Source organism: Mus musculus, chromosome Y (genome assembly GCF_000001635.26).
Source record: "Mus musculus strain C57BL/6J chromosome Y, GRCm38.p6 C57BL/6J".
Classification (NCBI taxonomy): domain Eukaryota; kingdom Metazoa; phylum Chordata; class Mammalia; order Rodentia; family Muridae; genus Mus; species Mus musculus.
In genome coordinates this window covers 19,113,564-19,138,897 of record NC_000087.7, presented here as the reverse complement: position 1 = coordinate 19,138,897, position 25,334 = coordinate 19,113,564, and the positions used below count along the sequence as shown (strand labels likewise).

The 25,334-nt window shown below is 35.4% G+C and overlaps 1 protein-coding gene across 1 annotated transcript; it reads right to left on the bottom strand.

The window, feature by feature from the left end:
• On the bottom strand, positions 1 to 24,448 carry Gm35134 (predicted gene, 35134). The gene is made up of 7 exons (XM_011251052.1): positions 24,340 to 24,448; positions 18,955 to 19,021; positions 18,360 to 18,394; positions 3,386 to 3,503; positions 2,533 to 2,623; positions 390 to 488; positions 1 to 30 (listed from the first exon to the last, which is right to left on the bottom strand). The coding sequence occupies exons 1-7, from the start codon at positions 24,446 to 24,448 to the stop codon at positions 1 to 3; spliced, it is 549 nt and encodes a 182-aa protein (XP_011249354.1).
• Between the last annotated feature and the right edge of the window lie 886 nt (positions 24,449 to 25,334).

The window sequence follows — 25,334 nt, the reverse complement described above, 5'->3', positions numbered from 1 at the left end:
TTAGTTCTTGGTCCCCAAGTTCATCAAAACCTAAAACAGAAAAGTACCTCTTATTAAATAAATTCCCAAGGATACAAATATGAAAGATTCTGTGCAGATGATGTATAGGGTAAAGGTTAAGGTCAGGATTAGGATTAGGGTTAGTGTTAGGATTATGTTTAATAAAGCAGGATAATTATAGTGTTATTAAAGTATGAGGTACATCTGAGGTCAAATTCCCATTTTATCATTTCATATCTTTAATAATTCATACAAAGCCATTAGGATTTTATGGATAATAGCAGTCATTTCAGTCAGAAATAATTCAAAATAATAAGTAGTTAAAACTTTATGATTATTAAAACATATTTAGATTCCTAAGGTCATTTTATGGACCATGTGCAACATACCTCCATCGACTTCTCATGCATTTCTTTACCTGCTTCCAGGGTCTGGTTCTGACTACATTTGGACAGTTTCAATGCTTGTTGTTCTTTTTGACAACTATTCTACAAATGTAAAAGGAAAACATTACTATAACAATTCTGTTTATTTTTGTTGTTACTGCCATGCAACATGCATGGTAGTCTAACAATAAAACACTAAATGTATATCTAATACTAAAACATTTATGTGAGCAAAAATAATTCTATATGAAAGTTAAAAGGAATAGTTTTCCAACTGATTTAAAATTTTAACAACTATTTTGACTAAATATATGTATATTTTTACAATAACATGAAATAAAATTATGCTACCAATTGTGGGGTAGGAATTTTTTTTAATGTGAAAGAGTTTTTCATAATGCACATACTGGCCTTAGCCTCCCAAGTTCTTATGTTTATAGGCATGCACCATGTATACATGAACTCGGTAAAATCCTAGTCTTGGAAGCTTAGATTGGTTTTCTCTAGGTTCCAATCTCAAGCAACATATAGAAGTAGTAACATAAAGTTCTCATTGTATTCTCTAGGGTTGCACACAACCATGATAATTTGCATTTAAAAAAAAATTAAGACAAGCCCTTTACACCTTTTCACCTTGGGCTACTACAATCCTGTTTTGCCCTTTATTCACTGTGATCAATTTTTTACCTCACATTTGCACTCAAATCATCATAATTAAGTAAAATTACCTCTAATTTGCAATGCTTATCTTTAAAAAAAGTGCACCTGCATTCATTTGGAGACAAAGGGTTAATATTGGGTGTCATCTTTGATTTCACAGTACTGTTTCAGAGACAGAATCTCACTAAACCTAGAGCTCATCATTTATGCTACACCTGGTGGCTACAAAGATCTGGAGATCTTCTTTTCTCTGAACTAAATCTGAGATTGGTTGTTTTAAAATGCTCACAACCACACCAACTTTTTTTTGTTGTGGTGGTGGTGGTTTGTTTTTAGTTTTGCTAGTTTGTTGTTGTTTATTTTGTTGTTGGTGGTGGTGGTGTGGGCATTCATCCCAATGCAGGGAATATAAGCTGGGGTCTCCATGCCTACACGGGAGAAAGATTACCAATTAAACCATCTTCCAGCCCTGTAAATCAATCTTATTGGGCCCACATGCAGCATATGACACATTTAGGGATCTTTTCTTCTTTAAAACTTTCCTTCACTCATGGTAGTTTTCTTTCTACCAGTGGTTCTCTTCCTTTACTGGCTCCCTCTCACCAGCTGCCATATGCAGAATTACAAATCTTGAAGTACCCTGCTGTTCTGTCTTTAGACTCCTTATTTACAGGGATGATCACTTTCCCTTGAAATGTCATCCAGAGTCCAAGGTTTAAAAACTGTCTTCAATTGGAGTATTTATTATTTATCTTTAGTTCCTATCTCTTTCCAGAACTGACTCATAATGGCAGGTTCCTCAATGCCTTCTGAGGCAAGAATGAATTTGCTGTTCCTTTCAAATTGAATACTTTCCAAACTATTAACCAGTAAATAAAATAAAATAGTTAATATGATTATCGTTGTCTCAGATCTTACTTGGAAACCAGGTGATGACTACAGTGATTGGTAGAGTAATGGAGATGTGATCTAAAATTGTTTGCTGATATTCTTCCACAGGAAAATTCTTCCAGGGCTGTTGAGAATGTTTGTTTCCATCCTCTGTTGTTACTAAATCTTTACTAAATTTAGGACTGTAAGAACTGATTTACCAAATTGAGTTGGTTTTTTAATATAAACAACAGAGTCCAGGTGAAACCAATAAATAAGCTTTCTCTCTTCTTTCAACTCTGATATATTGTGTTTTTTTTTTGTTTGTTTGTTTTTTTTTTTTTTGTAGTCACTGGTAATCATCTCTTGATCTTTCTGCAAATGTCTGCCTCTTGAAAATTTATGATCTGGTATACCATAAAATGCCTAGTCGTTTTCATTGATAGAGTATGCAATCAATAGTTTATATCTCAGTAAGACTAGAACAGAAGCAAGGATAGATAGATAATGGAACTTAATTTAGTTTCATATGCTGAACTCAAGGCTAGTTGTTCCATTCCTACTTAGTAATACTAGGTTAAATATTAAGTTTTTTTATGGTACCAACCACTGATTTTTCTTTTTCTTCATTGAATTTCTGTACATCCATATCAGACTTCTGAAATGTAGTTATATACTGCTCACAAAATTTGTTGTTGATGTTCTTCCTGTAAAGCACAGTAACAAAAGCAGGCACATTTCATACCAATATGAAAAAGAACACTCAAAACAAATTCAATTGAACATTTCATACTATAAAAAGAAAAATAGCAGTATAAAATATCTAATGGGAAATCATTATAGATTTTTCCCCTAACATATTATCAGAGAGGTTTTCATTTACGTTTTAGCTTTTCAAAATTAAAGAAATATAAACACACACAACACACACGTAACACACACACACACACACACACACACACACATACACACACACATATATATACATGTACAAAATTTAATTATATTTCAGTGTGGTTTTTTTTTTCATTATTTTCTACCAAATATAAGTTCTAATTTATTTTTCATACATTGCCTTAGTAAAGACAGTGCAAAACATGTCAACTAAAATATACAAATTGTCTGCATATGTAATTGTAGTTGTTCCTTTTGAATATTGTTAAACATAATAATCCATAAATTACATTCCTAAGACTATGTGCAAGACTTCTGTATTTCCACAATGAATGTAAATTAAAATTTAAATCTCATTAACATTGACTTAAAGCAGAAAATAAAATTTTCATAGATTTCTATGAATTAGATTTAGTTTGCTTGAAGGCATGATGTTATAGGGTTAACTGTTTAGACAAAATCAAAGCCAAACATTTTTACTAAAGAATCAGACATGATATAATTTTTTTTAAACTTCAGCCACATATAATTTTTCAAATGATACACATTTGACCCTACAAATATAACAACTCTACCTCTCTCGTTCGTTCGTTTTGCAAAATCTTTCTAATTTCTGGTTGCTGCCTTTGAAAGATTCTTTGACATAAGTTTCCATCCATTTTCTCTTTATGTGAAGCGTCTTATAAATGTCATCTATATTAAAAATAAAGGGTCATTTTGAAGAAAAAAATAGATAATTCCATGTATTCAAGTAAAAATAGATATAGATAAATTTCATTCAATAATGCTATGGAAACTTAAAATTAAATGATAGATATCACAAACATGCTTCATACTTTAGAATACTTAGGGTTTGGTATGTTCAGATGAAGGATGTTCAACCTGTAAAGTCTACAGAAATGTTCCACAACATAGAAAAAAAACAGTCCATGTATTTTGGATAAGAAATATCTAATCTTATCTGAATTTTAATTTCTGTAAGGAAAATAATTTTGAGCTTCAAGAACAGTTTTCAAAAGAACAAATGCACAAAACAAAGGATCAAAAGTATACTTAATTCTTCATAGGGAAACACTTTTAATAAAGGCTAATTCTTTTCCAAATCTAAAAAAAGATGATGCAACTGAAAGAACAAACTTGACTGTGGAACTGTTAGACCCATTGTTTAAAATATTCAATTAAAATAAGACGGCAGCCGGGCATATTGGTTCCCATGTTAATCCTAGTATTCTGGAGGAAAAGGCAGAGAGATATTTCTGTGTTCCAGGTTAACCTGGTCAACATACTGAGTTCCAGGACAGTCAGAGCTACAAATGAGACCCTGTCAGAATCAAACCTGCGTTTGATTCCTAGCACCTACATAATGTGCACAAATATCTCCAACTCCAGTTCCAGGGGATGTGATGCCCTGTTCTAAATTCTGCATGCACCAGGTACATATGTATATGACTCACAGACATACTTATAGGCAAAATACCTATATAAATAAAAATAGATAAAAATGTTAAAATCTATGTTTAAAACAATGATCTCCAAGTTTTTTTTTTAATCAAAATAAAATTATTTCTAAAGTGAATTGGTAATTATATTTCAGAACATATCCTTTAAAAAAACAATTGAAGAAAATTATGGTAGGAACTTTTGATCAGTAACTGCTGCAGTTCATGAAAATTGTAATGCTTCAGAAAATGTTTAGTACCTTTCTAGCATGCACAGTTAGCTTTCAGTAACTAGGATGAAGCTATATTTCGGTGTACATGTTTAATATTCTCACCATACATAGTACTAGACAAAATCAGATTATTAAATGATTATTCTGCCTCCTCTAAATAGAGCAAATCCTTCAGTTGAAAAAAAATAATTTGGTAAAATGGGTAACTTGAAAGAAGCAAAATATTATTTTTTAAAAATATAATATTGTTTCATGGGGGTAGAGATATGGCTCAGCAGTTAAGAGTACTTCCTGTTCTTTGCAAAGGACATAGGTTTGGTGTCTAGCACTCATATGGTGGCTCACAACTATCTGACTCCAGTTCCAGGTATCTGAAATAATCTACTGATATCTGAACAACAGGTACACCTGTGGTGCACATATATAACTGTAAGCAAAACACTAATACACATAAATAAGTCCAAAAATAGGTATTAGGAGCATTGTTTAGTAAGCCATGTAAGATGTTTTTTTGTGTATGATCCTAGTATTGGAAGCTTAAGCAGGAGATTTCCAGTGTAAAGACTGCATAGGTTAAATAGGAAAATGCAGGCCAGCCTGAACTACATAATGACACCATATCTCAAAGACAAGTTACTGTCTTCTGAGAAAGCTCACTTAGCATTCAGTTACATATAATTTAAAACAGATACTTTAGAATCTGAGTATCATTCTCTCATTGTTTAGTAAGTTGTCTTCCACTTACAGTTAGATAATTCATTTCATAAAAAGAAAAAAAAAACAATGAAGGGATTGGAGAGATGATTCAGCAGTTAAGAGCACTGGTTCCCTTCCAGATTTCTGAGATTGGAGTACCAAAACCCACAAGGTGGCTCACTACCTATAACTTCAGTTTCAGGGGATTCAATGCCTTCATCTGGCTTCCTCAGGTACAAGACACACTAGTTGTGCACATACACACGTGAAAGAAAAAAAAAACAATAACCATAACTTAAAATTTAAAAATAAGTTATAAGGGTTACATTAAAGAATTCAGTTTTGCATTGTGCCATATAAAGAAGGAAGCACAGAAGACTCCTAGAAAAGAAACTGACTTAATATAAATTTAGCACTGGATCAATGAAAATATGTTTCATGTATAGAATTTTGTATACATATCACTTAGCTATGAGTACATGGAACTGTGAAATTGTTTACATCTATTTTTTTTCCTTTTAAAATTCCTTCAAAGCTGTTACAAAAACGCCTCAGTAGTCAAGAGGGCCTACTGTGAAAAGAGGAGGTTCACAAAGTACTTTTTTTTTGTTTTTTAAGGTAAGTAATGTTACTTCATGCTTATCAAAGGATAATTCATCAAAGATGAACTCACAATTCGGAATATCTATGCTCCAAATACAAGGGCAACCAAATTCATAAAGAAATTTTACTAGAACTCAAAGTACATATTGTACCCCATATAATAATAGTGAGAAACTTCAACACCCCACTCTGAGCAATGGAGAGGTCCTGGAAAAAAGAAATGAAAAAGAGACACTGTGAAACTAATGAGAAGTTATGAAACAATCGGATTCATCAGATACATATATATGTATCTGTCACACACACACAGACACACACATACAAACACGCACACATATATTGAAGCAAATTCACACACAGTTCTCATTAGATGAAGAGAAATTATTTGAAAAAAAAATCAACAAACCTTCATGATAATAGTCTTGGATAGATTAAGAATTTTAAGCACATACCTAAATATAGAAGCAAACCAGAAGCCAACATCAAATTAAATGGAGAGAAACTTGATGCAATCCCACTAAAATAAGACAAGACAGGACTAGACAAGGCTTCTTACTCTTTCCCTACCAATTCACTATAGTACTACAAGTTCTAGACAGAGCAACTAGAAAACAAAAATTGGTCAAAGGAATAAAAATTGGAAAGGAATAAATCAAAATATCACTATTAGCAGATAATAAAATAGTATACTTAAATGACCACAAAAATTCCATCAGAGAACCCATAAACCTGAAAAACAACTTCAGCAAAGTGGATAGATATACAATTAACTCAAACAAAACAGTACCTTTCTTCTACTCAAAAGATAAACAGGCTGAAAGGCAATTATGGAAACAACACCTTTCAAAAGTCACAAATTATAGTTCCTTGATGTGACTCAAACCAAGCAGGTGAAAGATTTCTATGACAAGAACTTCAAGTCTCTGAAGAAAGAAACTGAAAAATCTCAGAAGATGGAAAGGTCTCCCATGGTCATAGATTAATTTAGTAAAAATGGCTGTCTTCCCAAAAGCAATCTACAGATTCCATGCACTCTCCATCAAAATTTAAACTCAATTCTTCGTAGAGACAGAAAGAGCAATATGCAAAACCATTCGGAATATCAAAACTCCAGAAGATCCCAAAACTATTCTCAACAATAAAAGAACTTCAGGGGGAATCATCCCTGACCTTAAGCTGTATTATGCAGAAATAGTGATTAAAAAAATGTATGGTAATGGTACAGAGACAATGCCTTCATGAAATGGAGAGATCTAAAATATATCATCCTGTGTGATCTCAAAGGAAAAAAAAACATGGTATGCACTCACTGATAAGTGGATATTATACTAAAAGCTCAGAATACCCAAAATGTAATTCACAGACCACATGAAGCTGAAGAAGAAGGAAGACAAAAGTGTAGGTGTTTCAGTCCTTCTTAGAATGGGGAACATAATATTCCTGATAGGAAATGTGGAGATCAGGGCAGAGACTTAAGGAATGACCATCCAGATTCTGTCCAACCTTTGGATCCATCCCATATACAGAAACCAGGCACAGTCACTATTGTGGATACCAACAAGTGCTTGCTGATAGGAGCCTAATATGACTGTCTCCTGAGAGGCTCTGCCAGGGCTTGGCAAGAACAGAGGCTGATGCTCACAGACAACAATCAGACTGATCATGGGGTCCCCAGGGGAGCAGTTAGAGGAAGAACTGAAGAAGCTGAAGGGGTTTGCAACCTTACAGGAAGAACAACAATATGAACCGAGCAGACAGTCCAGAGCACTCAGGGACTAAGCCACCAAACAAAGAGGGGCACCCATGACTCTAGCTGCATATAGAGCAGAGGATGGTATTGTCAGACATCAGTGGGAGGAGAGGTCCTTTGTCCTGTGAAAGCTCCATGCCCCAGTGTAGGCAAATGCCAGGGTAGGGAGGTGGAGTATGTGGGTGAGGGAACAGGCTCATAGAAACAAAGCAAGTGTCAAATGGAATAGGGATTTCCTGGGACTAAACCAGGAAATGGCTGATATTTGAAATGTAAATAAATACACACACACACACACACACACACACACACACACACACACACACACACTCTGATGGCTTTAACTGTGACTTCAAGTGGGTTTACATCTAATCACAGGATGATCTAAATTTTTCCCATTCCTGCTAGTTTTTTGATAAATTAGAGTAAATGTGTCTGCATCTCAATCTCCAAATAAAATCATAGTTGCTCTTATCACAACCAAGCTCCTCAACCTTTTTCATCACAATACAAATCTAAGACAAATCTTAAATATAAAATTCTTCCTGGCTGGACAAATATTTTACTGCTACAGCAAGAAGCTCTGGTTTCAATCTTCAGGAATGAAAAATAAAAACCCCCAAAATTTAGATATAAAAAATAAAGAAGGCATGATTCCTCGGGCCCCATTTCATTTCTGAGGCTGAGGACTTCAGGTACAAGGCCAGTCCAGGCTGCAATTGAGGTTTCAGACAATCCTGAGATATAGAGCTAGAGCTTACTTTCCTAAACTAAAACAACAAATAAATAAAGACAGCCTGGTCTGAATTATGTCTGAATTCCCAGCACTTCTGAGGCAGAGAGAAGCCTCTAGTATTTGAGGCAGTTTGGAACCTATATATAGAAATTTCGGCAATGTGGCATTTTCACAACACGTTAAAATGTAGACTGGTTTTCAGTTTCTTTTTAATAAATTCCTGGTGGGAAGCAGTTGCACAGAAGAGGTTCTTGTCTGTTTCATCCACTAAGTGAAGTCCAGTTTACTCACACCTCACATCCCCAGGCCCAAAGAATACTTTCAGGGTCTCCATTTCCTTGGCCTTCCTGATTTCTGCTAGGAGCTAGTCTGTTCAAACTCTTGCACTTACAGTGAGGTTCTCAGTTTTTCTCAGCAGAGTCCTAAGAGGGAAAGGTCGATTGTGAACCTGGAAGTAGCAACTTCCTGAGTCCAGTGAGGGTCACCTAATCTCATTACTCCTGAAGAAACACCTCCAAAACTCCACCTTCATCCCCACCCAGACCCCTAGCTGAACCAGGATTAACCAACAGACAAATGACTACCTCCACTGAGACTTCATCCTACCATGATTCTTCAAGAATTTTGCTTCCTCAAGAACTCTTTGTAGCCACCATACTGGGTAACAGGGTTTGAACAGCGGGAAAACAATCTCAGCCAAGCCCATTGCTGATTGGCTGTGTTTGCACATGAGTACTAAGGGTAAGAGAGGCTCTTTCAATCATCTGTGATTAAAGCTTCAAAAAGCGGGTAGTATTTTAACTTCCTCTACTACCCAGAGGCTTTCCATTTTCTAAGTTTGCAATACTAACTTGAAAGTTAAAATAAAATGAACTCCAAAGACGACTCTCCTACTTTGTTTCAGATGAAGGGACTGTTCTGTGTAACTCTAAATTGTTTTTTTGTTTTGTTTTGTTTTGTTTGTTTTTTTGTTTTGTTTTGTTTTTTTTTTGTTTTTTTTTAAACTAAAGTATTTTTGCATGTTTGTATTTATATAACATGTATGACTAGTTCCCCTAGAAACTAGAATAGGATGCCAAAATCCCTGGATCTAAAATTAAAAATGATTTTGAGAATTATGTGGGTTCTAGGAACTAAACCTTGGTTCTGTACAAAAGCAACAAGTGTTCTTAATTTCTAAGCCATCTTTCCATTCCTATCCTGTGTGTGTTTTAAGGTGTGCTGGATCATTTCTAACGATAGATGTTTAATTTTACTATATAATGGATAGTATAAAAAATGACTCTGTTAATGTTGTCTATTTCCAGAAACAGAAAAACAAACAAACAAACAAACAAAACAGCAACAAAAAAAAACATAATTTTAATGGATTGTGTAAATCATAAAAAGTTTCAAGATAAAAATGGAGTGTATACATTTCAGTATATGGGTGCATAAGGAGGCCAGATATAGACATCTGTTTTATTCTCAATTATATTCCAAATTTCTTTTTCATTTTCTCTTTTTTTTTTCAAGTCAGGGTTTATCTGTATAGCTCTGGTTAACCTGGTACTCACCCTGTATACCAGGGTGGCGTCAAAATCAAAAATCTCCCTGCCTCTGCCTCCCAACGTCTGGGATTAAGGCATGTGCCACCACTGACTGACCCAACTTAAAACTTGAGATAGGTTCTCTCTGAATATGCAGCTAACCAATGCCACTACCTCGGCTAGCCAACAAGCTGTCTCCACCTACTCAGCACTGGTTGGCAGCCTGCATTTTAGAAGTGGATTCTAGGCCCCCACTTTTATTTTCAAGGAAAACATTTTACTAAAACAGCCATCTCTCTAGCCTCTCTTCAAGGTTTGTTCTGTTGCTATAGACACTGCAATTTTTTTTTTGTTTGTTTGTTTTTTGTTTGTTTGGTTTCTTTTTCTATTTCTCTAATCATGCCTAAGTTTAGGCTCCTAAAATGCTTAGTGGTGGTTTTGCTTGTTTCCTTACAACAGGAAATTGGTTTTCTTGCTCACTTTACAATTTGCAGTTAATTTGGCACACTGGACGAACTGACATTTCATTTACTAGGCTTATTGCTGTGTTTTGTTTCTTTAGTGCATTTTTTTTTTGTTAATTTGCTGGGTTTGTTTTTTTTTTTTGCTGGTTTTTTGTTTTTGTTTTTGTTTTTGTTTTCACCACTGAAGATGAAATTTATAACTTTTAATGGTGCTTTACCACTGAGCTACATCTTTAGTTAATCTTTAGTTTTGAATGTTGGATGAGAAGTTATCTGTGTGTATTTTTTAAAGAAAACTATAATTTCTGTGAAGCCTACAATTATCCCCCTATGCTATAGGTTCTATAGAGATCTGTTTCCCTCGTTTGGCCTCTTCAAGAAACAGGGAAATATTTTTAAAACACATACCTCCAGATTTATCCAACATACTGCCTACTTCATGTCTGTGAAGACAGAACAATAAAAAATTAAAGCAAGAAATATAGTAGACTGGTAGGCCATTTTTTTACCACACACAAAACTTTACACAGAACCTTCTTTAATTTTTTATAATAAATATATAATGTTTGGTTTGGAACAAATGTCATATGCATATAAAATATGTCATGGACTACCAACTTGAACTTGGATTATTTACTTTTAACAATTCATACGTTTACACCCCACAAGGAGTTTATTCATAACTCTCCCACACTTGCCGAGACCCTTTTTTTCCCCAGATAGTCCCCTATTTATTTTTATGATGTTTCTCCTTTTCTTTGAGTGTGTCAAAGATCACATGCAGGTGGTCCTATTGTATGAGTTTCTATGTGTTTGTGATCACAAATTCTAAAGGATCCCAAGCTGGGCTTGAACTTAACATATAGCAGGATCTGACATTGAAATGCTGATCTTCCTGAATCTACTTTTCCAGTGAAGGTAACACAAACACTACTTTTGAAGTACTCTATTGAACTGGCAAAAAAAAAAAAAAAGAAAAAAAGAAAAAGAATTGAAAATATTACCCCATGTCTTCATCTCCTTTTACTTGAGGCGATATATATCCATCTTTACCAATTGCTGGGTTATTTACTGTATTGACAATAGAAAATGTAAACATTTGAAAGTATGCCATATTAGTAATAGTTAATAAAGTACTATCAATTTGAATTTCTTTGGAAAAACTGCCCGTTTTGAGTTTTTGAAACAGATTTTAAAAACTAAGTAAAATTAAGTACATCCAGGAAATCTAGTACACAAGGAGAAGAAAAAACATAAGGATAACAGGTATAGATGAGAAGTAAGATTTCCAAATTATAGGGTCAGTGAATATCTTCAACAAAACTATAAAAGAAACCTTTCCTAACCTAATGAAAGAGATGTCCATGAACATACAAGAAGCATGCAGAACTCCAAATAGTTTGGACCAGAAAAACAACAACAAAAACAAAAATCCCTGCCATCATATATTAATCAAAGCACCAAATGCACAAAACAAAGAAAGAATATTAAAAGCAGTAAGGTAAAATGGTCAAGTAACATATACAGGAATTCCTATCAGAATTACACCTAACTTCTCCCCAGAGACTATGAAAGCCATAAGATCCAAGGTAGATATCATACAGACACTAAGAGAGCAGAAATAAGAGCCAAAGCTATAATATGCAGCAAAACTATTTTACCATAGATTGAGAAAACAAGGTATTCCGTGAAAAAACAATATTTACACAATATCTTTGAACAAATCAAACCCTTCAAGGGATAATAAAGGGAAAACTCCAATATAAGGAGGGAAATCACATGCTAGCAAAAACAAGATATTAATCTTGAAGTAAACCTAAAAGAAGATAGCTACATGAACAAAGTTCCAACAAAAATAACAGGAAGAAACAAAGACTTTGTCTTAGTATCTCTTAATATCACCATATTCTATTCACCAATTAGAAAGAAATAGACTAACAGACTGGATGTGTAAGCAAGACCCACCATACCAGAAACAAATCTCAGGAACAAAGACAGACATTACCTCACAGTAAAAGGCTGGAAAACAATTTTCTAAGCAAATGTTCCAAAGAAACAAATTTGGAGTAGCCATTCTAATATCAAATAAATTTGACTTTCAACCCAATGTTATCAAAAAAGACAAGGAGTGACACTTCATATTCATCAAAGTTAAAATTTACCCAGATGAATTTTCAATTCTAAACATTTATAGTCCAAATGCAATGGCATCCATATTCATATAAGAAACTTTAGTACAGCTCAAAATGCACATTGCACCACACACAATAATAGCAGAAGACTTCAACAACCCTCCCTCATCAATGGAAAGATCCTGGAAAGAAAAATTAAAAAAAAAAGACACAGTTAAACTAACAGAAGTTATGAAACAAATACATTAGTTGATATCTATAGAACATTTTATTCTAGAACAAAAATTGTCCATTCTGCTCAGCACCTCATGACGCCTTCTCCAAAATTAACAATATAATCAGTCACAAAACATGCCTCAACAGATATAAAAATATCCAAATAATCTCATACATCCTATCTAATCTCCAAGGACTAAGGCTGATCTGAAATAATAATATAAATAATTGAAAACCCATGTACACGTAGAAGGTGAACAAAAATCCAGTCAGTGATAAATCAGGTAGGGAAGAAATAAAAAAAATAAATATAAGACTTTTTAGAGTTTAAAAAAAAATGAAGTTACTACATACTGAAAGTTGTGGAACACAACTAAAGCAGTGTTAAAGGGAATCTCATAGCTCTGAATGCCTCTAAATAGAAACTGGAGAGAAGATACAGTAGTAGGTTGACAGAACACCTAAAACCCCTTGAATAACAGGAAGGAAATTCACCCAAGAGGAGTTGAAGGCAGGAAATAATCACACTCAGGGCTGAAATCAAACAAGTGGAAACAAAGGAACTATAACATAAAATCAAACAAACTAGGAGCTGGACCTTTGAGAAAGTCAACAAGATAGATAAAACATTAGCCAGACTAATTACAGGGCACAGGGAAAGTATCAACATTAACAAAACCAGTAATGAAAAGGGAGACATAACAACAGATACTTAGTAAATCCAAAAAAATCATCAGATCCTACTATACAAGCCTGTAACTTAGCAAAAGTGGAAAATCTGGATGAATTGGACAATTATCTAGACAGATGTCAGGTACTAAATTTCAATCAGGTTGAGATAAACCCTGTAAACTCTCCCATAACCCCCAAAGAAATAGAAGCAGTCATTAAGAGCTCCCCGCTCCAAAAAAAAAAAAAAAAAAAAAAAAAAAAAGCACCGTTTCTGATGGGTTTAGTACAGATTTCTATCAGACTTTCAATGAAACACCAATACCAACAATCTTCAATTTATTATGCAAAAACAAAAGAAAATGAACACTACTTAATTTGTTCTATGAAGCCACATTTACTCTTATACCCAAACCATACAAAATCCCAATGAAGACAGGATACTTCAGACCAATTTAACTTATAAATATTGATGCAAAAATACTCAATAACATCCTGTTAAACATAATCCAAGAACACATCAAAATGATCATCCTTCATGATCAAGCGGCTTCATCCCAGGGATACAGGAATGGTTCAATAATGGGAATCCATCAATGTAATCCAATATGTAAAGAATCTCAAGGAAAAAAACACAGTATTATCTCATTAGACACTGAGGAATCATTTAAAAAAAATCAACACACCTTCATGATGAAAGTCTTGGATACATTCAGAAAGCAAGGCCCATAACTAAACATAGTAGCAAACCAGGATCCAACATCAAAATAAATGGAGAGAAACTTGATGCAATCCCACTAATATATGGCAAGGCTTCCCACTCTCTCCCTACCTATTCACTATAGTACTAGAAGTTCTAGCCAGATTAAATAGACAACAAAAAGAGGTCAAAATTTAAAAATTGGAAAAGAACAAATGAAAATATCACTATTAATAGGTAATAAGATAGTATATTTAGTGACCCCCAAAAAATCCACTAAAGTACCCTTAAGCCTGAGAAACAACTTTAGCAAAGTGATTGGATATACAATTAACTCAAATAGATCAGTAGCTTTCCTCTACTCAAAGGATAAACAGGCTGAAAAGAAAGTTATGGAAGCAACACTCTTCACAATAGTCTCATACCTTGGTGTGACACGAAAAAAAGCAAGTCAAAGTTCTGTAGGACAAGAACTTCATGTCTCTGAAGAAAGAAATTGAAATTCTCAGAAGATGGAAAGATCTCCCATGGCCATAGATTGGTGTCCCAAATAATTTAGTAAAAATGTCTATCTTGCCAAAAGTAAGCTCTGATTCCATGCCCTCTCCATCAATATTCAAACTTAATTTTTTATAAAGATAGAAAGAGCAATATGCAAAATCATTTGGAATAACGAAAATCCAGGATATTGTAAAACCATTCACAACAATAAAAGAACTTCAGGGGGAATCATCCCTGACCTCAAGCTGTATTATAGAGAAATAGTGATAAAAATGTATAGTGACCATAAAGAAAAAATGACTTCAGGAAGTTCACACGCAAACGGATAGGTCTAAAGTATATCATCCTGTATGAGGTAACACAATCCCAAAGGAAAAAATATGGTATGCACTCACTGATAAGTGGATATTATCCTAAAAGTTCAGAATACCCAAAATGTAATTCACAGACCACATAAACCTTAAGAAGGAAGAAAAAAGTGTGCATGTTTCCGTCCTTCTCAGAATGGGGAACAAAATACTACTGGGAGGAAATATGGAGACAAAGTGCAGGGCAGAGACTGAAGGAACGACCATTCAGAATCTGCCCCACCTGTGGATCCATCCCGTATATAAACACCAGACCCTGTCACTATTGTGGATACCAACAAATGATTGCTGAAAGGAGCCTAATATGGCTGTGTCCTTAGGGGCTCTGCCAGAGGTTGGCAAAAACAGAGGCTCATGCTCACAGCCAACAATCAGACTGATTATGGGGTCCACAGTGGAGGAGTTAGAGGAAGGACTGAAGGAGCTGAAGGGGTTTGTAACATTACAGGAAGAACAATAATATGAACCAAGCAGACCGCCCCCCACCCCAGAGCACTCAGGGACTAAGCCAGCAAACAAAGAGGGGGACCCATGGCTCCAGGTAAATACATAGCAGAGGATGTCCTTGTCAAACATCAGTGAGAGGAGAGGTCCTTGGTCATGTGAAGTTTGGTGTCCCAGTGTAGGCAAATACCAGAGCAGGGACATGGGTGTTGGTGGGTGGGGGAACATGCTCATAGAAGCAGAGGGAGGGTGGAATGGTAAAGGGAATTTCTGGGGTGAAACCAGGAAATGACTAATATTTGAAATGTAAATAAACACACACACACACACACACACACACACACACACACACACACACATACACACACACCTAATATGATGGCTTTAACTGTGACTTCAAGTGGGTTTATATGCAATCACAGGATAATCTAAATTTTGGTCCCATTGTTGCTAGGGTTTTGATAAATTAGAGTAAATGAGTTTGCATCTCAATCTCCAAATGAAATCATGGTTGCTTTTATCATAACCAAGCTCCTCAATTTTTTTCATCATAATACAAATCTAAAGCAGATCTAAAATATAAAGTTTTTCTGGCTGGACAAATATTTTACTGCTACAGCAAGAAGCTCTGGTTTCAATCTTCAACAAAGAAAAAAGGAATAAAAAACAAACAAACAAACAAACAAATTTTAAATATAAAAAATAAAGAACACATATTTCCTCAGGCCCAGGTACATTTGTAAGGCTGGGGACTTCAGTTTCAAGGCCAGTCAAAGCTGCAGGTGAGGTTTCAGACAATCCTGAGATATAGAGTTAGAGCTTACTGTCCTAAAACAAAACAACAAATAAATAACAACAACCTGGCCTGAATTATGTCTGAAGTCCCAGCACTTCTGAGGCTGAGAGGAGCCTCTGTATTTTGAGGCAATTGGAGCCTATACATAGAAATTTCGGGAATCTGCCATTTTAACAACAGGTAGAGGTAAATGAAGACTGGTTTTCAGTTCATTTTTAATGAATTCCTGGCAGGCAGCAGCAGCTAAAAGAAGGTTTTAGTCTGTTGGCTCCACTAACTGACTTCCAATTTACTCACTCCTCACCTCCCCAAGCCCCAAGAAGACTTCCAGGGTCTCCAATTCCCTGGCCTTCCTGCTTTCTGTTAGAAAATAATTCTGTTCAAACCCCTGCCCTTAGCGAAGTTCTCTGTTTTTCTCAGCAGAGACCTAAGTGGGAAAAGTTGATTGTGAGCCTGGAAGCAGTACCTTCCTGAGTCCAGTGAGGGTTACCTCCTCTCCTTACTCCTAAAGTAACACCTCCACCCCTCCACATTCTTCCCCACACAGGCCCCCAGCTCAAACAGGATTAATCATCTTTCAACAGACAATTGACTACCTCTACTGAGACTTCTCCCTACCATGCTTCCTCAAGAACCTTGCTTCCACAAGAACTCGGCTTGATGACTACCACAAAGCATACTGGGTAACAGGGTTTGGATAGCGGAAAACAATCTCAGCCAAGGCCCTTGCTGATTGGCAGTGTTTGCACATGTGTACTAAGGGTGAGAAAGGCTCAATCAGTCGTCTGTCATTGAAGAGCAAAAAGGAGTTAGTATTTTAGCTGCCACTACTACCCAGAGGCTTTCCATTTTCCAAGTTTACAATACTAACTTGAAAGCTAAAATAAAACGGACCCCAAACAAGACTCTCCTACTTTGTTTCAGATGAAGGTGCTGTTGTTTGTAATTTTCAATTGTTTTATTTATTTAAGTAATTTGTTTTTGCATGTTTGTATTTATAAACATGCATGTGTGGTGCACATAGAAACTAGAAGAGAATTCCAAAACCCATGGATATAGAATTAAAAATGGGTTTGAGCCATTGTGTGGGTCCTAGGAACTAAAACTAGGTTCTGTCCAAAAACAACAAGTGCTCTTAATTTCTAAGCCATCTTTCCATCCCTGTCCTTTGTGTCTTTTAAGGTGTGCTGATCATTTTTCTTGAAAGATGTTTATTTGTACTATACAGTGGAGATTACAAAATTATAACACTTTCTTAATATTGACAATTTCCTCATAGAGAAAAAACAAAAAGACAAAAACCATCATTTTAATGGATTGTGTAAATCAGATAAAGAGTATTGTAAAAAACTGATGCATATACATTTCATTATAAGTATGCATAAGAAGGCGACCAATAGACATTTGCTTCATTCTCAATCACATTCCAACTTCCTTTTTTTTTTTTTTTTTTTTCAAGGCAGGGTTGTAGTCCTGGACCTCACCCTGGTTACCAACTGCTGGGATTAAGGCATGAACCACTCTGACTGCCCAAACTTAAAACTTGAGACAGGTTCTCTCTGATTGTGCAGCTCATCAATGCCACTAGCCTGGCTAGCAGCAAGCTGTCTCCACCTACTTTTCACTGGGTTGCAGCCTGCATTTTTAAAGCCGATTTAAGACCCCCTCCTTAATTTATATACTTTCAAGGAAAGCACATTACCAAAACAGCCATCTCTCTAGCCCCTCTGAGAGGTTTGTTCTCTTGTGGTAGCCACTGTATATTTTTTTTTCTTCTCTAATCATGCCTAAGTTTAGGCTCCTAAAATGCTTATTGCTGGTTTTGCTTGTTTCCTTACAAGAGCAAACTGGGTTTCTTGCTCATTTTACAATTTGCAGTTAATTTGGCAAACTGGACAACCTAACATTTCATTTGCAAGACTTATAACTGTGTTTTGCTTGTTTGGTAGGATTTTTGTTAATTTGGTGCATTTGTTGGTTTGTTTGGGGTTTTTATTGTTATTGTTTTGTTTTGTTTCTTTGTTTGTTTTTGTTTGTTTATTTTTGCCACTGAAGATGAAACTCATCACTTTTAAATGGTGATTTACCACTGAGCTACATTCAGCTAATCTTGCATTCTGAATGTTTGCTGAGAAGTTATCTCATATGTGTTTTAAAGGAAACTACAATTACTGTGAACCCTAAAATTGTCCCCTTTTGCTATACAGTCTAGAAATCTGATGCCCTCTTCTGACCTCTTTAAAAAACAGGCAAATACCTCCAAAAACACATACCTTCAGATTTATCCAACATACTGTCTACTTCATCTCTGTGAAGAAAGGAAAATAAAAAATTAATGCAAGAAATATAGTGGACTTGTAGGACATTTTTCTTACCCACACAAAACTTTAAAAAGAACTTTCTTTTAATTATTTATAATAAATATATAATGTTTGGTTAAGAACAAATGTAATATATATATATATATATATATATATATATATATATTACATGGTGGAGTATCAAAGTGATCTTGTATCCTTTACTTTTACCAATTCATACATTTACACCCACAGTAGTTTATTCATTAGTCACCTACTCTTGCTGAGACCCTTCTTCTTGCCAGATGGTCCCCTTCTTATTTTCATGATTTTTCTCCTTTTCTTTGTGTTATATCTTGGAAGATCTCAGGCAGGTGGTCATATTGTACTAGTTGCTATGTGTTTGTTATCACAAGGTCTGAAGGCCCTCAAGCTGGGCTTGAACTCAACATATAGCAGTGTCTGATTTGTATTGCTATCTTCCTGAATCTACTTCTCCAGTGAAGGGAATACAAACACTACTTATGAAGTAATCTATTGAGCTGGCAAAAAATATTGAAAATGTTACCCCATATCTTCATCTGCTTCTGCTTGAGGCGATATATTCTCATTTTTATCAAACGCTGGGCTCTTTACTGTATTAACAATAGAAAACAAAAACATTTGAAAGGATTCTATATAAGTAATAGTTAATAAAGTACTATCGATTTGAATTTCTCTGGAAAAACTCTCCATGTAAATTTTTGGAAGAGATTTTAGAAAGGAAATATTTACACCGAGAAAATCCAGGACACAAGGAGATGACAAAACTTAAGGATAATAGGTATCAATGACAAGTAAGTTTTTCAAATTTAGGGACAGTGAATATATTCAACAAAATTATAGAAGAAAACTTCCCTAACCTAAAGAAAGAGTTGCCTATGAATATACAAGTAGCCTACAAAACTCCAAATAGTTTGGACCACAAGAGAAATTTCTTCCATCATATAGAAATCAAAACTCCAAATGCATAATAAAAAAAAAAGAAAAGAAAAAGAAGAATATTAAAAGCACTAAGGGAAAATGGTCAAGTGACTTATAAAGGAAATTCTATCAAAACTATACCTAACTTATCCCCAGAGATTATGAAAGCCATAATATCCAGGGCAGATGTCATACAGACCCTAAGGGAAAAGAAATGCCAGACAAGGCTACTAGACGCATCAAAAAATTTTACAATAGATTGAGAAAACAAAACGATATCTACACAATATGCTCGAACAAATCCAGCCCATCAAGTGGGTAATAATGGGAAAACTCCAATATAAGGAGGGAAATTACACTCTAGAAAAACCAAGAAATTGATCTTGAAGCAAACCTAAAAGAAGAAAGCTACATGAATCACATTCCAACTCTAACAACAAAAATAACAGAAAGCAACAACTACTTTTCCTTAATATCTCATAATATCAGCGGACACAATTCACCAATAAAAAGACATAGAATAACGGACAGGATGTGTAAGCAAGACCAAGCATACTAGAAACAAATCTCAGGGACAAATACAGATATTACCTTAGAGTAAAAGGCTGGAAAACAATTATCCAAGGAAATGTTCCAAAGAAACAAGTTGGAGTAGCCATTCTAATATCAAATAAATTCGACTTTCAACCCAAAGTTATCAAAAAAAAAGAGGAGGGACACTTCATATTCATCAATGTTAAAATTTGCCAAGATGAATTCCCAATTCTGAACATTTATACGCCAAATGCAATGTCATCCACACTCATAAAAGAAACTTTAGTAAAGCTCAAAAACACACATGAATAGAGCATTAAAAGAAACCTTGACTAAATTGGTTTTAGAGACCTGCAGAAAAGATTATGCAGCTCTTTTTCCCTTCACCTTGTTCTGAGTATGGAACACCACAGGGAAATTTAAACTTACACCATTCGAACTCCTCAACTGGGAACCACCCCCCCTTTAACAGAAGCAGGGGGAATGTTTGACCCTCATGTTTCTTTTTCAGAACTCCCACTAGCTCACTTGAAGGACCTACAACTGGTCAGAAAAGATGCCTTGGAAATGTTGAAACACAATAAAAAACTAAAGCAAAAACACAAAAACAAAAAACATACGAACCAGAAACCATCTTGGTGCCACATAAATTTCAAACAGGAGTACCTGTCCTGGTCTGGTGCCACCATTCTGGCAAACTTGAACTCAGATCAAAAGGACTTTCCCTGATGATTCTCACAAGCCCTGCTGCCACACCTCCAGCATGTGCCCAGTTTTGGCATCCAGCCTGCCATGGCCCACTGGCCTGGCACTGCTCACACACAGTGGGCACTGCACAGGAACCTCCCTCCCTCCCTCCTCCCACTGGCAAGAGGCTCTTTTGTCTCATTCAATGGGCTTCTGAGGTTCTCAATCTTACATATCCTAAAGCTGTGTCCTCATGTTGGCTTTGTTTGGCAGCTGGGCCAGAGGTTTAATTTTCTAACTTATAAGATCAGAACTATGTACTAGAAGGAGTGGGAAATGTGAGACTACAACTTAGAGCGTTTCTCCCTGGAAGGTAAAGCACCTGGATATTCTCCAAGATTGTTTTCCCTGATTTATAAAAATACAGCCAGAAAGAGACTCTATGTTATCTACAGCCACCAAAAAGCCTTTTGGTTTCTGAGCCTTACAGCTAGAGATTCGAAAATTGGAGTTTTGCCAAGGACATCCGGGCAGAGAAGAACACTCCCCCCAACACTTCCCAACTCCTCCAAACTCTCCTCCCAACTCATCCCAATTCCTCAGCTAGCTAATAAAAACCTTCTTCTGTCACATCTCAGAGTCATACGCCCCTGCCCTGCACAGTGGAAGGAGTTTGTCCTTAGCTAGCTGATAATAAATCCTCTTGCAGTTTGCATCAGGTGTGGATTTCTCTCAAGTCATTGGGGTGCTGGCCAGCTCATCCCGGGACTTTACTGGACTTGAGAGGAGGTCCATCTTCGGGGTCTTACACATGGAGACCTAATACCAAAACTCTTCAAACTATTATGCAAAATCAAAAGAGAAGGAACACTATTGAATTTGTTCTATGAAGCCAGATTACAATTATATTCAAACCATACAAAAACTCAATGAAGAAAGGAAACTTCAGACCATTTTCCCTTATGAATTTCGAAGCAAAAATACTCAATAAAATCACTGCAAACCAAATAAAAGAATACATCAAAACGATCATCCATCATGGTCAAGTAGGCTTCATCCCTGTAATGCAGGGATGGTTTAATATATGGAAATCTGTCAACTTAATCCACTATAGAAACAAACTCAAAGACGAAAACAACATGATCACCTCATTAGATGCTGAGAAAACATTTGACAAAACACAACACCCATTCATAATAAAAGTCCAGGAAAGGTCAGGAATTCAAGGCCCATATCTAAACATAAAAAAAAAAAACAATAGACAGCAAACGAGTAGGAAACATTAAACTAAATGAAACAATCCCATTAAAATCAGGGACTAGACAAGGCTGCCCACTTTCTTCATACCTATTGAATATAGTAGTTGAAGTCCTAACCAGAGCAATTAGACAACAAAAGGAAAACAAATGAATACAAATTGGAAAGGAAGAAGTCAAAATATCACTATTTCCAGAATATATGATAGCATGTATCAGTGACCCAAAAATGTACCAGAGAAATCGTAACCATATATATGACTTCAGTGCAGTAGGTGAATATAAAATTAACTCAAACATATCAGTGGCCTTTCTCTACTCAAAGGAAAAAGAGGATGAGAAAGAAATTAGGGAAAAATCACCCTTCACAATACTCACAAATAATATAAAATAGCTTGGTGTGACTCTAACTTAGAAAGTGAAAGATATATATGATAAAAACTTCATGTCTCTGAAGAAAGAAATGAAACAAGATCTCAGAACATGGAATGAACTCCCATGCTCATGGATTGGAAGGATTAATATAGTAAAAATGGCCGTTCTGCCAAAAGTAGTTTATAGATTCAATACAATCCCCATCAAAATTCCAACTCAATTCTTTACTGAGTTAGAAAGGGCAATTTACAAATTCTCCTGGAATTTGATAAAAACAAACAAACAAAAAAAAAACCAAACAAACAAACCAACAACAACAACAACAACAACAACAAAAAACCTGGTATAGGAAAAACTATTCCCAACAATAAAAGAACCTCTTGTGGAATCACCATGCCTGACCTCAAGCTGCACTACAAAGCAATTGTGATAAACACTACATGGTACAGGTATAGTGGTAGACAGGTAGATAAATGAAATAGAACTGAAGTCAGAGAAATAAACCTATAGTCACTTGATCTTTGACAAAGGAGCTAAAACCATCTAGTGGAAAGGAGACAGCATTTTCAACAAATGGTGTTGGTTCAATTGGCAGTTAGCATGTAGTAGAATGTAAATTGATCTATTCTCATCCCCTGTGCAATGCTCAAGTCTAAGTCGATCAAGGGACTGCACATAAAACCAGAGACACTGAAACTTATAGAGGAGAAAGTGGGGAATAGCCTGGAATACATGGGCAAAGGGGGAATATTCTTGAAAAATAAATACCACCAATGTCTTGTGCTATAAGATTAAAAATGGACAAATGGGACCTCATAAAATTGATAAGGTTATACCCAGAAGTTCAAACTTGTAATAAGGAAACATGCTTCACTTTGTCCATAGCAGCCTTATGTATAATAACAAGAAGCTGAAATGAACCCAGATGACTCTCTTTAGAGGAATGTATATAGAAAATATGGTACATTTACTTAATGAATTACTACACAGCTATTAAAAACAATGAATTCATGAAATTTTTATACAAATGGATGGATCTGGATGATATCTTCCTAAGAGAGTTAACCCAATCACAAAAAACACACATGATATTCACACATTGATGAGTGGATATTATCCCTGAAGCTCAGAATAACCAAGGTAAAATGTGGAAAACCCATGAAACTGAAGAAGGAAGACCAAAGTGTGGATATGCCGTTCCTTCTTAGAATGGGGAACCAAATAATCATGGAGGGAGTTACAGAGACAAAGATTGGAGCTGAGAATAAAAGAATACAGAGACTGCCTCACTTGGGGATCCATCCCATATACAACCACCAAATCCAGACACTACTGAAGATGCCAACAAGGGCTTGGGTGCAGGAGAATGATATAGTTGTCTCCTGAGACGATCTGCTAATGCCTGACAAATAAAAAAGTGGATGTTCACAGACATCCTTTGGACTTAGCACAGGGTCCCCAATTATGGAGCTGAAGAAAATACCTAAGGAGCTTAAGGAGTTTGCAGGCCCCTAGAAGAAAAAACAACATGAACTAACAAGTACCCCACAATTCCATGGGATTAAACCACCAATCAATGAAAACAAATAATGGGACATATGACTCCACCTTCATATGTAGCAGAGGATGGACTAGTCAGGCATCAATGGAAGGAGAGACACTTGTTCCTGTAAAGATCCTATGCCCCAGTATGGGGAAATACCTGGGTTAGGAATTGGTAGATGGTGTGTTGGGGAGATGGGGGAGAGGGGAGAGGACAGGAGATTTTTTGGAGTGGAAACTAGAAACGGGGATAATATTTGAAATGTAAATAAGGAAAATATATAATAGAAAAAGAAAGGAAATAATTTATTTGCAGGTTTTATGAAATAAATTCATGTTTGGCAAACATATTATACGAACAATGTTCACGTCTTTTCTTGAGGTGAAATCAAGAAAGTTCTTCTCTCTCAACATATGCTGATATAGTTCCAAGAGTAGGTTTATGTGCTGCAAAACCTTGTATATAGGAATAGAGAGATATAGGTAAAATTAGAAATGAAGTATATGTAAGCTCTTAACAAAGACTTCTTCCATTTCAGGTGACTAGGTAAAGTCTAATGAACTGCAGGACACAATTAATACTGGAAATGCTATACCTTCCGAAAGAGCCTCCTCTGAAACTTTTATGTCATCGTCCTCATCATCAAAGTCCAAAAGTAATAAGTAACCTTCCTTTGGTATCACCTTCAATTTCTTAAGAGCCATTTTTCTCATAAGAACTCAGTAGTCTTCTTAGTTAATAAAAAAGAAAAAAAACAATAAAAATAAAAAGGAAAAAAAAAAAAGAACTTAGTTACCTGATTAAAAATTATCATTTAAATAATTAAAAATAACAAAACATCAAATAATTATTTTAGCTCAATGAAAGATCATTTCTTTTTTACTTAACATGTATATTTTTAATCAATTGCCTTTATCAGAGAGTTCTGTGTACATATTCAATATGGTGATGCATATATATATATACACTTACCCGTACCATTTCCTTTGTGTATCCCATTTATCATGTCCCTCTCCCTCACAACTTGTTTTAAAAACTTCTTTAACTCACTTCTTTAAAAACCTCCTTTAGAACCTAAGTTATCAATCTGCCATTTCTCAGTTTAAAAAGAGACAAAAACTGGCCAACCTTCAACATATGAGTCCTCCCCTCCTCCCAAAAAAATGATGAGCAACATCCTTTAACCTTTGAGGCATCTGAATTTTGGTCCTATCTCCCACAGAATATTTTTAAACAAAACATCAGCAATTCTGTTTACCAGTTTATCTCAGTGTAACGTAAACTCACAGTTCTATCCAGAAAGATAAAGAACATGGTAACTGTATATTCATATCAAAAAGATCCACCACTAAGTCTACAAAAAAACATGAACTACCACCACCACCCACACAGAAAGACCTTATATTGGAGAAATTAGTGATTTGGGGAAGCCGAGGATTTCAAACATCTGAAGATTGTAAGTTCAAGGCCAGGCCAAGCCGGGCCAGCTGAAACTACAAAGATAGATCCCATCCTACAGAAACTAAACTGAGAGAAAAAGCTGAACTTGGTGGTGCAAGTCTTTAATCCCAATACATGGGAGACTGAGAC